This window comes from Ursus maritimus, unplaced genomic scaffold (genome assembly GCF_017311325.1).
Source record: "Ursus maritimus isolate PB19 unplaced genomic scaffold, ASM1731132v1 scaffold_16, whole genome shotgun sequence".
NCBI lineage: Eukaryota > Metazoa > Chordata > Mammalia > Carnivora > Ursidae > Ursus > Ursus maritimus.
In genome coordinates, this window is record NW_024424008.1 from 38,291,963 (window position 1) to 38,306,232 (window position 14,270).

General features: G+C 42.6%; 1 protein-coding gene across 3 annotated transcripts in view; it reads left to right on the top strand.

Moving 5' to 3' along the window:
- Positions 1–14,270, top strand: part of SNX19 (sorting nexin 19) — a 48,876-nt gene that overhangs the window by 5,557 nt on the left and 29,049 nt on the right. For all 3 annotated transcript variants that reach the window (XM_008688320.2, XM_040631018.1, XM_008688319.2), the window contains exons 3-8: positions 191–291; positions 407–526; positions 2,420–2,550; positions 3,824–3,920; positions 4,417–4,597; positions 7,055–7,184. In XM_008688320.2, the coding sequence (XP_008686542.1) occupies positions 191–291; positions 407–526; positions 2,420–2,550; positions 3,824–3,920; positions 4,417–4,597; positions 7,055–7,184 (760 nt within the window). The remainder of the gene's footprint in view (positions 1–190; positions 292–406; positions 527–2,419; positions 2,551–3,823; positions 3,921–4,416; positions 4,598–7,054; positions 7,185–14,270) is intronic.

Sequence of the window (14,270 nt, forward strand, 5' to 3'; positions counted from 1 at the left end):
AACACCGATAACAAGAGTAGATTGTATGTACTATATCCTTGGGGTATATTTGGACCTCCTGAAATTTAAAAAAATCTTAGGAATATATTCAACAGTCCTGTTTTCTTTACATATATGGTGTATTTCATGTGGAATATCTCTCAGTGAATGTTAAGTGAATGAGTTTGTGTTGTTTTTTTTTTTTTTTAAGATGTGAAGGGTCCTAAAAAGCTCTTTCCAGATCTTCCATTTGGAAACATGGATAGTGACAGAGTAGAAGCCCGAAAGAGCCTCCTGGAATCCTTTCTAAAGGTCAGCACCTTCAGTTTCAACTGTGTTTTCATTCTAATTACCAGATACCTAAGCCAAGCTGAAGAGACTCGGGGACCAGAATTTCTCTTTGAAATCCTTCTTGTGTCTTTTGCAGCAACTTTGTGCCATTCCAGAGATCGCTAACAGTGAGGAGATGCAGGAGTTCCTTGCTCTGAACACAGATGCTCGTATTGCCTTTGTCAAGAAACCATTCATGGTGTCCAGAATAGACAAGGTACCAGCAGGGCCACTGTGCTCAGCTTTAGTTTCTCACCAGAGTGTAGGCAGTGATTGAAAAATAAAGGAGGTTGGGGGTGGGGAGAGACAGCAGAGAGGAGTCCATAGAACATGGACTAGAATTTTTAAGACCTGTGGCAAATATTGGTTGGACCATCACCTTGCTATGACACTACATGGGTACACATATCTCCTATGGGATATTATGACATTGTTATTCTAGCAGAGGGAGGTAAGGATAGATCTGTACCTCCATAGATCGGTGGGGGCAGGAAGGTCTCTCCTGGAGATAAAGATCATTCCTGGTGTTGGTCACTCAGGAAAAAGAGCCCTAAGACAGGACACTAAGCTGGATTTACACTGGTGTGCTGATTCTCTGCTGGAGAGTAGCATGGAAAGAATTATACTTTTTTCAAGAGGGTATCTCAGAACCTTTGAAGATGGCAGGAGAAGGACATTTGTACAACACATTATATCCTTCTTGTAAGCAGCTGATTTGAGAGTTTCCAGGACACAAGTCTGAGGTTTATGTTTATCCAAAGATGGCATATGTTTTAAAAGGTTAGAAAACACTGACTCATTGGCAGAAGGCGGACCTCTCTCTAGACTTCAGGGGATAAAATGAAAAAGTGGAATTTCATGTGGTAGGAATTAGAAGACGTTCACTGATGCGAGGAAAAAGCTGCAAATTGGAAAGGGATAAATGAGGTAGAATCCCCAGAATTCCATGCAGATGTGTCCATCTACACAGATGTGTTCACTCACTGACTCACCAGCCACTTACTGCTTGCCTGGTCAAGTACAAGCTTGACCATGAACAGGACTAGCTGCTGGTGATACAACAGTGAACAGAGCAGATAAGGACCCTCCCCACAAGCTACAATTTTGTGAGCCTTGAGAGCAAGTTGTATTTTCTAAGCTGCATTATCTCTTCATGCTGTCGTCTGTGTTCTCTCCCTGGTTTGTTACCTCCCGTGCTGCACTGTAGTCCTAGTCTGCCACTTCAGCTTGTCTAGTCCTAGTCTGCCACTTCAGCTTGTCTCAGCTGTGCTGGCTGCACTCCGGGTAGGGGATGAACACAGGCATGAATTAAGGACGGCATGGCGCTGCTCTGAGCCAGCAGTGTTAATTAGCAAGGAGTACCAAAGGAAAAGTAAAGATTTCTTTTCATTTCTTTAGGTTTTTAGTGTTTCGTTTGTACATTTTCCTTTTTAGCAAATATCTATATGCCATTTTTCCATTCTGAGAAATACAGACAAGTCTTACTCTTCGGTGAGGATTGTTTTATTTGGTCTTTATGAGGAGTTTATATCAACTCCAGATTTCCTTAATTTTGACATGAGTGATTTTTGTTACTCTTTCTGTAAAGAAGAGAAATTATTTGGAGTAAGTGGAAAAACCAGTTCTTTATTCTGTGAATTACTCTGAGCATGTTAATATTATATGTGCTTTTAGAATGTATTTCTTATTTGATAATCTTTACTCTTTCTCTTTTCCATATATTCCTACCTATATCACTTCCATTTATTCACATCTTGGTGAAAGTATTATTGATTTGGAAATAAAAATCATTCCCTCATATACAAGGAAAGAAATTGAAAAATGAAGTGTTTCACCAGCCTGCAGAACTCCGAGCTTTTTATTTATCTTATTGTTTATTTTGGCTTCTTTTCCCATGGCATTGTTTGTCTTAACTCTGTGAGGAAGCAGATTTTTATGGCCATCGAGAAAAGGGGGGATAGTTGCCAGTAAATGTCTGGTATCTGAGTATGCTGATGAAAAGGCTCCACTAGCTAGACCCGCTCTGTGCTCATCTTCATTGCACGAAGCCCCACGAGACACCTGCTCATTTGGTGGTTTCTGTCTGACCTTGCACCTCTGACCCCTGCAGATGGTGGTAAGTGCTATCGTGGACACCTTGAAGACAGCATTTCCTCGCTCCGAACCCCAAAGCCCCACAGAAGAGCTGAGTGAGGCCGAGACAGAAAGCAAGCCCCAGACAGAAGGCAAGAAGCCTAGCAAGTGAGAAGCCCTTCAGTCACCCGGGGACCCTTTCCAGTTCTCGGGGTGATTGCCAGTCCTGAGCCAAAGCCTAGCCCCACTCTCAAGCCCTAGGAGAGAAGAGATGGGTCACACATACCAGTTTTTGTACAAAGCCAGACCCCACACTCCTCAGTGCTCAACCCAGAGGAGCCTGAGATCCAGCGTAGGCATCCCTTCTGAATATTTGTCTTGCTACGGGAACCCAGGATTTAAACTGACCGGGAACTTTTGACGAGAAGGAAAACTGTAGAATATGTATATTCTCCTTTTCTATTTTCCTGGAAAATTGAGGTGTTTCTTTCCTATTAAGAATTAAGGCTTGTAACTGATCTCTGTTTGTCATCATTCCTGGAAATCTTAGCTCAGAAGATGCATGTACTGGCAATAAACAGGAAATGGCCAGAATGAACACCTATAGGACCTGTTTTTGGCTATTCTGTCCTTTACTAGGATCCTACACACACCATTTCAGAAGCCAGCATGCGGAAGGGAGGGCACCACATTTAACCCTTACTGCAAATTTTATATCTGTATCTGGACCATTATGAAGAGAAAGAGTGAGAGAGTGAGAGAGACAGAGTGTGTGTGTGTGTGTGTGTGTGTGTGTGTGTGTGTGTGTTGGAGGGGGGAGAGGGTAAGGTGGAGAATTTGTATGTTTGTGTCTATATGTCTGACCGTCTTTGTTTCTGTGTTCATGTCTCATGGACCAGCAGTAACACAATTTTTAGCCTTTTTTACTGAGCCCGTATTTTGAAGGGTGACCATATCTGTGCTTATAAGAGCCGTAAAATGTGAGGTTAACACTTGTGGTCCCTTCCCTACTTTTATTTGGAACACTAGGAGAATAAGTGGACGTGCGAAAAGGGTACTAACAACAACAACAACCTTGGTTTATGCCATGTATCTATTTAATCTCCAACAAATTTTTAATGAGTATGTATTTGCCATTCTCCTAGCTTATGGGAATACAACCATGATAGACTGGTCCCTGTTTTACATGAGCAAAAGTGCTTCACAAACGCACTGTGGCCATAGCTTAGTGCAATGGTTGTACTATGTATTAAGAATTGCCAGAATGTGTATCAGTTTCGGGAATTTCAGGGCCAGGTCTCTCCTGGCAACTCTGACCCCAGTAAGCTCCCAAGAATAAGTATGGATGTTCTTGTTTTAAGGTAGTAATACTTGGCAGCCCTTTGTTGGGAGATTAAAACCATGAATTATGTTCTGTTTCTGCTCTTTGTGTCAATACCAGGTCCAGATTGAGGTTCTCCTCCAGTAAGATTGCTCCAGCACTGAATATAACTGAGGCACCTGAGAAGATTCTCTATTGTCTCCAGGAAGGCAGTGTGGTGAGAAGTTTCTAGATAACTCCTGGAATTAATAGCTGGGATGTTGATCCTGCAGTTACAGGCAATTGAGACATTCTCCAACGTCAGGAGGGATGTAGGTGCCTTGCTAAAGGACTTAACCAGCATCTGGATCTCCAGTTTTTATTCTAAAAGTGTTTTCTCTCAGTGGTTTCTAATTCCTACCCACTCTGGGTCGGCAGGTTGGCTTCTCAAGGGTCATGGGCTTGGAACAAAGGATGGCAGAATGAGAAGGAAAGCCAGTTCCTGGGAGAGAACAGATCACCCAAATGTATTTGCAGCAAGTGAGAATACAAAGGCATTGTTTTACTTGCAATTTAGGTAGAAAGTGAAAACTTTCCGAAGGTGGTCACAGAGTCAGTTGGGTTCTATACTCATGATACTTGTGCAGGGAAAGAACAGGGAAAACCTGAAGGGCCACGGTTACTCTCCTATTTTCTTCATTCTTTATGTGATGTGCCACTGGCTTTTTCTTCAGGAGTCAGAGATCCTATCCATGTCTGGGATGGAATCCTTTATTGAAAAACAGACAAAGTTATTAGAAATGCAGCCAGCAGAAGCCCCAGAAAAAGATCCTGAACAAATCCCCAAAGGTTGTATGGATGGTTACTTGTCAGAAGCAGCTGTGCCAGCCCAAGACATCAGCAATGGTGACCCAGGTACGTGACAAGATCCCCACTCCCACAGAGAAGGGAGGCACAGTGTGACAGTTGGGATTCATTGATGCATTTTCTCTTGTATTCAGCTAAGCAAGCCATGTGTTAAACACCAGTGTTTGAGGTACTGTGCCGAATCCTGGGATACAAAGAAGAATTTGACATAGTCCGCAGAGCTGAGTCAAATAGGAGCAGGGCACAAAAACAGGGAGTTCTGGTCCAGCAAACTAAGATCCGTGCTTATAATATCATTATCTTACTTATGTTATTCTTGCCATGCTTTGGCATCTTTGGACTACTCCCTTTACCTACAAACTTTCTTTCTTTCGTGTCTGTGATACCCCTTTCCTGGTTTTCTTTCCACCTCTCTTGTGGTCCCTTCTCAGGCCCCATTGTTGGTTCCCTTACTAGCCTTCCAGAACTTCATTTTTAGCTCTCTGTTCTTACTCTATATACTCCCCCGTGAGTGATCTCATTTGTACTCCTGATTTTAAATCTACCATGTGCTGATGATGCCTAAATATTGGATGTTGTGTTTCCTCTTGCTTACCAGAAATCTCCACTTAGATATACCATTGGGCTACTGAAGCCCAACATGGAGTTCTTCCTTTTCCCTGGATCTTTTCCTTCTGTTTTATTTACTGCCATAGCAGATAACACTACCCAGTTCCCCAACATAGAGCAGGAAGGGAGAAGGGGTGAGGACAGGGAGGTTTGCTTCCCAAAAGAAGTGCAGATGTTTTTTTTACAGAGAAAAAATTGGGAGACCTGGATATTAATATGTTTGCTGAGCTAGAACTTATAATAAAAGAGTTTTTCAGTTCCACCAACACAGAGTCTCCCACTGAAAAGAAAAGATCACAAAACCCTGGGTTCAGAAGGGGGGGAAAAAGGCTGATTTCAGATCATTGTTTCTCAGGTGCACTTGAACAGTCACCTGACCTCTAGTGTGTGGACCTCAGCTTAACTGTGTAAAAAATTAAGTTCACAACCCCACCTCTTCCCACATACCTCACTGGTTACATAAATCAAAGTGTTACGACAGTAAAAGCATCAGAGAACTGTAAGAAGTTACAAATAAGACGAAATGGGTGAAACAGTATAATTCTAGCCAAGGTCAAGCCTGTAAATTTTGAACATCATATCTCTAAGGGTATAGTTTATGCCTGAGCTTTTCTTCTAGCCCTGAGAAATTCAGAATGCTCACATGATAGGAAATTACATTTTCTTCCACAGGACTTGGTGCCTCCTCTTGCTTTCTTATTTTTTACTGCTGTGACTAGCTGTCACCACATGGTGGCAGCTCTAGGTAAACACTAAACCTGAGAAAATCATAAGGTCGAGGAGGGTGGCTGACGCTCAGGATGGTGCTGTTTCCCAAGGAACTGAATATCCTGTCTTTGAGCAAATGACTGGGAAGTAAACATACCAGTTCCCATGCCCCCTTGAAATGCAGTGCAGAAAAGATATATATGTTAGAAGGGATTAAGAAAAAAGTAGGATTGAGTTCTCGAATATTCAGCCAAATCTGAAGTTATTAATGTCCTAAAGAACCCTGTAGGGAGGAGCGCTTGGGCAGCCTGGCCCAGACAATACCCATTGGTCCTAGACTAACAAAATTATTGTTGATGATTAATTATGATATTAATCACAGCAGTAGCACCAGATTGCTGAGATTGATTCTGGAACATTATGTATTCCTGGGGACATCTCCTGGGAAGCAAATCACAGATGACATGGGACCCCCTGACCGGGGTTAAAGAACAGATGCTTCCATCCATAAAGTACCATCTGTTCAGGAGACTTCACCCTAGCATGGGTGTGAAGTCACCTGTGGTCTTTCCAGTCTTTGAAAGAGGAAAGAAATCAGTCATTGTCATGGCATATTTTACCAAAGGTGGAATGCTCTTCCTCGAACCGAGTGTTATCTCAGAACCAAACTGAAGGCTTCTGGATCCCAACCCAACAGCTCTGTGTAATGGAGATGCTTTCAAAGCAACTTGCTTACAAGAGAGTGAATCCCAAAACTTTCCCCAAATCTGTTGCACACAACATTTCCATGATGCTTTGTGGAGGCTAGTGGAATATAAGGATGGAAGAGATGGGGCCTTGCCAGTTCCAGTTAGTCACTAGTTGGGAGCAGTTTCTTGGAACAGAATGTATTCAGTTCCCAGGGGGACATACAAAAGAAACAGAAGCTAGATAGGCATAATAATTATATGCAAAATCTTTTAGAAAGGTAAATATTACTGAATGACTAAGGAACATAAAGAATTATAAAGAAATACAGAGCCTATCACTGCACTTTTTAGATATAAAGTAAACATCTCTTGATTTGAGTACAGAAGAATTACAGAAATACAAGATGATTGATATAAAGGTGAAGATCCAGTGCATTGAAATATGTTCCTCCAGAATGGGTCTTTTCTGAGTTACCTTTGATGCCTTTTCATTCCCCAGGAGCAGAGACGGAGCTAGCTGACACAGCCCTAGATCTGCTCCTCTTGCTGCTGATGGAACAGTGGAGATGGCTATGTACAGAAAACATGCAGAAAGTTCTTCATCTTGTGTTCGGAACCCTAGTTCAGAGGTAAGATGGCAGAGTTCTCCATCGTATTAGAGTCTAAGGTTGGACAGGGGTTGGATGTGATGCTGAATTCTGCACTGGAGAGGGAAAGTGTAGAGTCCAGGCAGCCTGCAGCCATAAGGGAAGACAGAGACTCTGTCATAGGTGCCCAGGGATGAAGACTGCCCGAACAGTTCCAAAAGGTTTGTGTTAATCACCTCATCATCTAAAGTATAAATGGGTCTGCTTCTGTAAGACTTCTGGCATAATCCACTGAGTTATAGACGCTGCCTGTGATCTTAAAACCCTTCACCTCAACTCTTCGTACTCGGGGTTCAATTTTCTACCCAGTTATACCCCTAAGCCCTATACCTTTCACCTCGTTACAATGGACATTTCTCTCCACTGACGGTATATATTCACTGTGATGATAAACAATGAGACAAGGAGAAAACGGATCAGTGCTCCGAAAATAAAGACTGTTTTCTCCAAAAGGTGTGTAAATATTCACAACTAAAGAAGTACTTACACAGGATGGTAAGGAATAAAAGTATACTTGGATATAAAATGTGGACTGTGATCCCAACACCACGTTCATCTCCTAAAAGATCTGCACGTGGTTGGAGTTTTTAGCTGCTGACTTCTAACCATGAAACTGACACAAACTTTGCTAAACTCAGGATGGCCAGAGACACGGTCTCAGAGCCAGACAGATATACACAGTGCTTGTGTTTTGACCTTTCTTGTTTTGATTTCTCTCTTTTGAGACATCCTGGCAGATCCTAAAGTAAGAAGAAGCCAAATTCTGACCTCTTCTGTTAGCATATGGCTCATCATAATAGGTCACTCCAAAAAGAAAACCTGTTTTTAAAAACAGAATTGTGTGTCAGTTCTACAAGTAGAAAATCCATTAACAAGGAGCAAGTAAATCTGCCCTCCGACTCTCAGAGTTACTTAAGATCAGGGAAGCTTAAGGAGCTTTAATAATAATAAGACCTAGTGAGAGAAGAGGATGCACTTTCATATTTGCTGAGTGTTCATCATATGCCAGCACCTGACCTCTGTGTACATAACATTTTCTTGTAGCAGCCAAGTGAGGTAGGTAGCTCCATTTTATAGAAGAAAATAGAGATTGGCAAGGTCAGTTAGCATACCCAAGGTCATAGTTAATGACACCTGGACTTTGAAGCTAGATGTGTATAACTCCAAAGCCAGTGTGCTTTTTCCTACATGTTGTAGCTGACAACCGGTCTCCAAGCGAAATCCACATATAAAATGCTGACTAGTCTCCATGCCCTTTGACTTTCCCCCTTGTCCCTCCTCCGTACTCAGCTCTGCCACTAGAGTGCTTTTTCCAAAAAGCAAATACGAACATATAGTCCATACCTAATATCCTTCAGTGGTGCCCTATTGCCTACAAAAGTGATTTTTCCACTATGTTTCCCAGAGTTCTAGGGTTCCGCAGAGGTGCTTTAGAAGCTGAGTGGACCATGATCTAATCAAAGAAATTTCATTTTGGTCAGTGTAATAGGCTAGGGATCTGGGTAAGTTTTTGTTTGAAAAAGGGCTCCACTGTGTTTAAAATACATGTTTATTTATTATATTAAAATTTCAGCTCCTTTCCTATGTGACATGGTCTGGTCCCAGCCTTATTTCTGATTCTCTCCCATGCAAACCATTCATCATGGCCTGAACACTCTGGTCTCTCTTCCTTCAGGCCTTTATTCTTCCTCTTATCTCTACCAAAATGGTCTTTCTCTGTTCATTCTTCTACTCATTCTATCTTGTCTCTCTCATTCTGTCTCCTTCCCTACGTCCAAAACTCTCCATCTTCTTGTCTGCTTGGCCTATTGCTAAATATTTTTCAAAAATGTAGCATTAAATGTCATTTGTTCTGTGAAACTCCTTGTGGTATCCTCTCCCACCTTCCCCCAGAACTAAGGAGCCCTCTTTTCTAGTCTTAAAGTTGTGATGATTATACTTATCAGTATATTAGAGAAATGATCTTCTTTCCCTAAACTGTGGTCCTCAAGTGGGGGGCTGTTTTCTCCCGGGAGTATTTGGCAGTATCTGGAGATATTTTTGGTTATCACAACTGAGGAAAGAGGCAGGAAGCTATTTCATCTAGTGGGTAGAGGCCAGGGATTCTGCTGAACATCCTACATTACACAGGACAGCATCCCTCCCCCCCAAACAACAGTGAATCATCCTACCCAACATGTCAGTAGTGCAGAGGTTGAGAAACTTTGCCCTACACTACCAGTTCTTTAAGGACTAGACCTGGCAATATATCCCCAGCAACTAGCACAGGACATTGAAGATGATCATTAAATATTGATAAAAGAATAAACATTTCCTTTCTCATTACCTTCCTACTTGAAGTAGAGTCTCTCTGCGTTCTTATTCAGTCACCTGTGAATGTTGCTAACCGATCCTTCATTTCTTCTTCCTCTGTTAAGTTTCCCCTTGCTGATCTTCCAAGTGCTTTCCAAAAACTGGAAGATTCTCAAACTAGCTAGTTTGTGATAATTGATTACCCTCTGTCCTTGAAGTCATTTACATGATGAATTGGTTTCAGAACACAAGAAATTATTCAGTAGGAACAGAAAAGTATAGCTGAGTCAGGAGAAATTTTTAAAAGATTAAGATTCATATATTAAAAAGGTAGGAAGAAGTTGACTTAAAGTTCGAACAACTCGAAATATTAAAGGGCTTGAGCCAGTACCAGGGAAGGCGAGAGAAATATATTTGGGAATTATTGAAGAAGTAGTGTTTTACATAGTTAGGGTTCTTGGAAATCTAAAACAGGAAGATTAAATACAAGGGAATTTCAGACAGAGAATTCTAAGCTGGATTGCATTTACCTCAGTGGGCGATGATTATCAATTCTCTAGGGTTAGGGAAGAGACAAGGGTAAAGTGGAACGGATGGAATGTGCAGAAGTACATATGTTGCGACCTCTGGTCTAAGCATACTGGTAGACAGTTGTCCAGGCTGTTTGTAGCATTTATCCACTTTACCTTGAAATACTCTTACCTCTCTGTCCAGCTGGGAAATTGTTTTGGTCTGACTCCTTTATTCACCAGGCTGGTCAGTAGTGAATGAAACAGACTCTGTCCCTACTTTTCACATTTTGTACAGTTTCATGGAGGTTAAAACTGAGGGCCTTATCCATGATCATTAAGCTAATGCATGGTGGAGCCAGAAATCAAAACCAGGTATTTCAAAGCCCAGGTTCTTATCTACACCGTATACTACTTCTTTGCTGTGATTAATCTCTCTGAGCTTTGGTTTCCATCTGGAAAATAAGAATAATAGTAGTATCAATCTGTTTAGGTTTATAAAAGGTGTCCAGTAGATGTTAGGTCTTAATATTTGCACTTCAGAAAAAGGAAGGAAGGATAAAAGGTATTTTCTGTTTTTAACTCCTCCAGCTAGTGGCCCCAAATCTGCTCTACTTTTATGTCTTCAGGATGACTTCTGTGACTTCAGGATGCCCCACTCTATACCGGTCTCCTCTCATAGCTACCACTATCCCCACTATGCCTGTCTCCGAGCTAACAGAGAATAGAGCTCCTAAACAATAGAGACTTCATAAGGCCTTTCAAGGTGACTTTGTGCCAATGGGCTCATTTGTTAAAGCAACAACCAGAGTGTTCCCATGTCTTACATCAGGAAGCAGACCACCTGGGTCTCTTTCCAGCACAGACAAGCATAGGTTAAGTATAGAGTTCAGTAGTATTTTCCAGGATTACTGGTGCTGCTGGTTACATGGGTGGGGAGAGCTGCTGGAATCAAGTAGTGCCTTTCCTCATGAAAAGAACTTTGAATCAGGCTGTTTTAACCTTTGCGTCCCCATCTGTTGACTCTTCCATTAGAACCACGCTTCTATTTAGGTGGGTACGTAGCTGTCAGGTGAATGAAGATGAGCAAAACCTACAGGTAGCTCACACCATACACAAAATCAGGGACAGGGCTTACAGCTAAATTTCCCTTGACTTTACTTTTACTTTTTTTTTTTTTTTTTTTAAATGGGGTGGCATCTCTGTTTTTTAAAGGAGAGAGATTCTGGATATATTTAGTGTTTTTGAACGGAGCCAGTATGAATCTTGTGCAAGAACAGAATATTGTGGCTATTACTTTTGGAAAACCCTTTGTAACTGTGGTCTGTTATCTTTGTTCATCATAGATTTTTCCAGGCGATGGTATTTTGTACTTAGTCAGTTGTCTCATCTCCCTTCCTGTCAAAAAGTTCATACTTATTGCTAATCAAATTTTGTCCGTAAGTCCATTTTGTTTTGTGTTAGCTGCAGTGGAAATAGGAACACAGCCAGCTGACATCCTTCTCACCCCAAGTCTCCACAGACTAGAACTAAGAGTCTCATCCTTGCCTGGTCAAGGCCTTTCATCTTTCCCTAGAAATCATTCCATCTTTTTAAACATGGCCCGCTTCTCAAATATCTTGTTCTGGGTTCACAGTGCTCTTAAAGCTTTTCTAAGATAGGAGTGAAGAAGAAACTGTGGGTATCTGGAAAAAGAATCCCAGTTCCCTTTCCAGAGGCTTGAAGGATCTGTGGTCTGTGGTCTCGTACCAGCAAGTTCCCCTGTGCGTGGTAGACACGGAAAAGACAGGGCATATTTCAGGACTCAGCGTGGAGACATTGATGACCTTGTCTCCTTCAGGATACTTAGTATCCAGCAAACCTTTGTCGAGAGTTTACTTCGCGCAGACACTGTGCTGAACGCGCAAGTGTATTATATCACTTAATCCCCCCACAAGCTCTGTGAAAGAGGTCTTATGATCTCCATTTCAAAGATGAGGAAGCTGAGGCTTACAAAGAGTTACGGTTTTTTACTCCAGATCACAGAGCTAATAAGTATAACACACACAGAATTCGAACCCATGTTTGTCTGATTTTCAGCTGTAATGACTTTATCTTTCAGGGATTGCCTTGAGATTTGAAGGGATTAAAAACCAACAAAAATCTTTGCCTCAGAGTAGTCTGCATTCCTCAAGAGGAGATTATCAGTCACTTTGTAAACTCCAAACCACGTTTATGTGTATGCACATTCACGTGTAACGCAAAGGGCCCCGCAGCGTCCTAAGGTCAGCCCATGTTACTTCTCCCCTGGACAGCTTACATTTCTTTTTATTTTTAAAAAGAGGTTCATACAGTGCTACATTCCTGGGCTTTACTTGCTTTGTAAGCAGAGAAGGTGGAATTTGATATCCCCCCAAAGCTGCAGCACCTCCCCTGACACTCCACCTACCATTGCTACCCTGACAAGAGGTACGGTGTGGTCCCTCCCTGCTTCCTGCTTCAGTGCTGGCCTCTCTGAGACTGTCCCTCTGACTGCTGCCCAGGGAGCACCATGTTTGCTGTGTCTCTGAAACCATAAGGATCAGAGCTGTATCCTTTTGCAGATTACTTGGGCTCTCCTTCTTCTCCTTCTTTGAGTTCTGCACATTAAAGAGAAGGATAGTCGGTACTGGTGCCACTGAGAGTAACTGCTGCTTCTCTAGCCATCATGAACACACAGCAGCTGGGGCATCGGGGACGGTACGGCCATCTAGATTTACATTCATCTCCTTAAAATGCCCTAATTTTCCAACCTCCTGCATTATCATCTCCAAGAAGATAATAAGTTCTGCCTTCAGCTTTGTTTACTCTCCTTGCTCCTTTAAAAGACCCATATATACATAACTGCCTTGGACGCCAAGGACTCTTGCCAAATCATGAGCGTGCACTCCCTCACTCAAGCTTGCTTTCCAGCCTGCAAAAAAAAAAAAAGGAGAGTAAATTCAACCTCATGACCCCTCCTTCTAAGCCAAGGTTGGAAGAGTTCTGAGCTGAGCCAGGCTTCATAAATCTCCCTTGATTGTTGATGGTGTGGAGAGAGTGGAGGGGAAGGGAGCTGAAGAGAAGTTAGATGCCCAAAAAAGGCATTGTTAAGTCAAAGGGAAGTCTTGCACGCATGCGTGCCTGACCCCATGTGTCAGCTTCTGTGCTGGGAACATCCAATTATGTAAGAAGGAGCACTCCTTGTTTGGAACTAGAGACAAAGGGAGGGGCAGAGGAGTGGGGGTAGCAGGCTAAGCCAAGGAGTGAATCCAGCTTATGCAGACTGCTCATGTCTGAAAACAGAAGAAACTTACCAGTATCCCTGCGTGCATCAGAATCAGGGTTAGGAAATTGGACAAGTACTCAGGCATGACTAGGTTGGAGGGAAAGAGGAGAGATGTACTGTGCTCCATTGATGGTAGAAGGTTTGGGGCAGGAAGATCCAGCCAAGGTAAGGGGTGAGATTATAATGGAGTCCTGATGTAGAGCAAAGGAATGAGAAGAAGCTGGACTGGTTCCCTGCCTGGATGCCCAGAGCAATGCCATGATAAAAATATGAGACAGGCTAGCAGTAGAGTACACGAATGCCACGTCCCGTGGCTCTGCCCTCCCCATGGCCCCGAAGATGGCATCAGACTCTGTGTCAAAAGGGCAGCAGACACATTCCTGGCATCTACATCAGGATTTCTTAAAGAGTGAGTGAGTGAGTGTGTTTGTGTGCATATGTGTGTGTGGGTTGGGGGGTGGGGCACGTGAGAAGGGAATAGCGTGGTAAAACGAGGAAGGAAAAAAAGAAGTTTCTGTAATCTTGTGGGCAAAGGAGAACAGAAAAGTATGTCAAGTCAGGAATTCTATAGAGATGAAAGAGGAAAGAAAGAATGTGTCAGGTTTAAGGAGTCCAACAAGCAGTGGGCCCAGGAGAAAATTAAATGGCAAGTTCTGGACTTTATGCCAGGCCATGGACTCTTTTTCTTAGAGATGCAGTCCCTACAAACCATCTCCCAGGAAAGGTCAGGAAAAGGCATGTGGAGAGAGAGGAGGGGACCCTTGCAGAGGGCTGTGCTGCCAGGCATGCATGTTCATCTTCCTGAAAGACAGTTATGAATGGCTGACCATGTACTCTGCTTGCACTGATTCTCATAGGTCACTCCAGGATCTTAGGTGTTCCTTAAGCGGAGTCTGTTGAAGGGCCTCTTTCTCGGTGGGCATGTCTAGGTAGCAGATGGATAAAGGGTCTTTCTGACCTTGGTTATATCTTAAGGGAAAC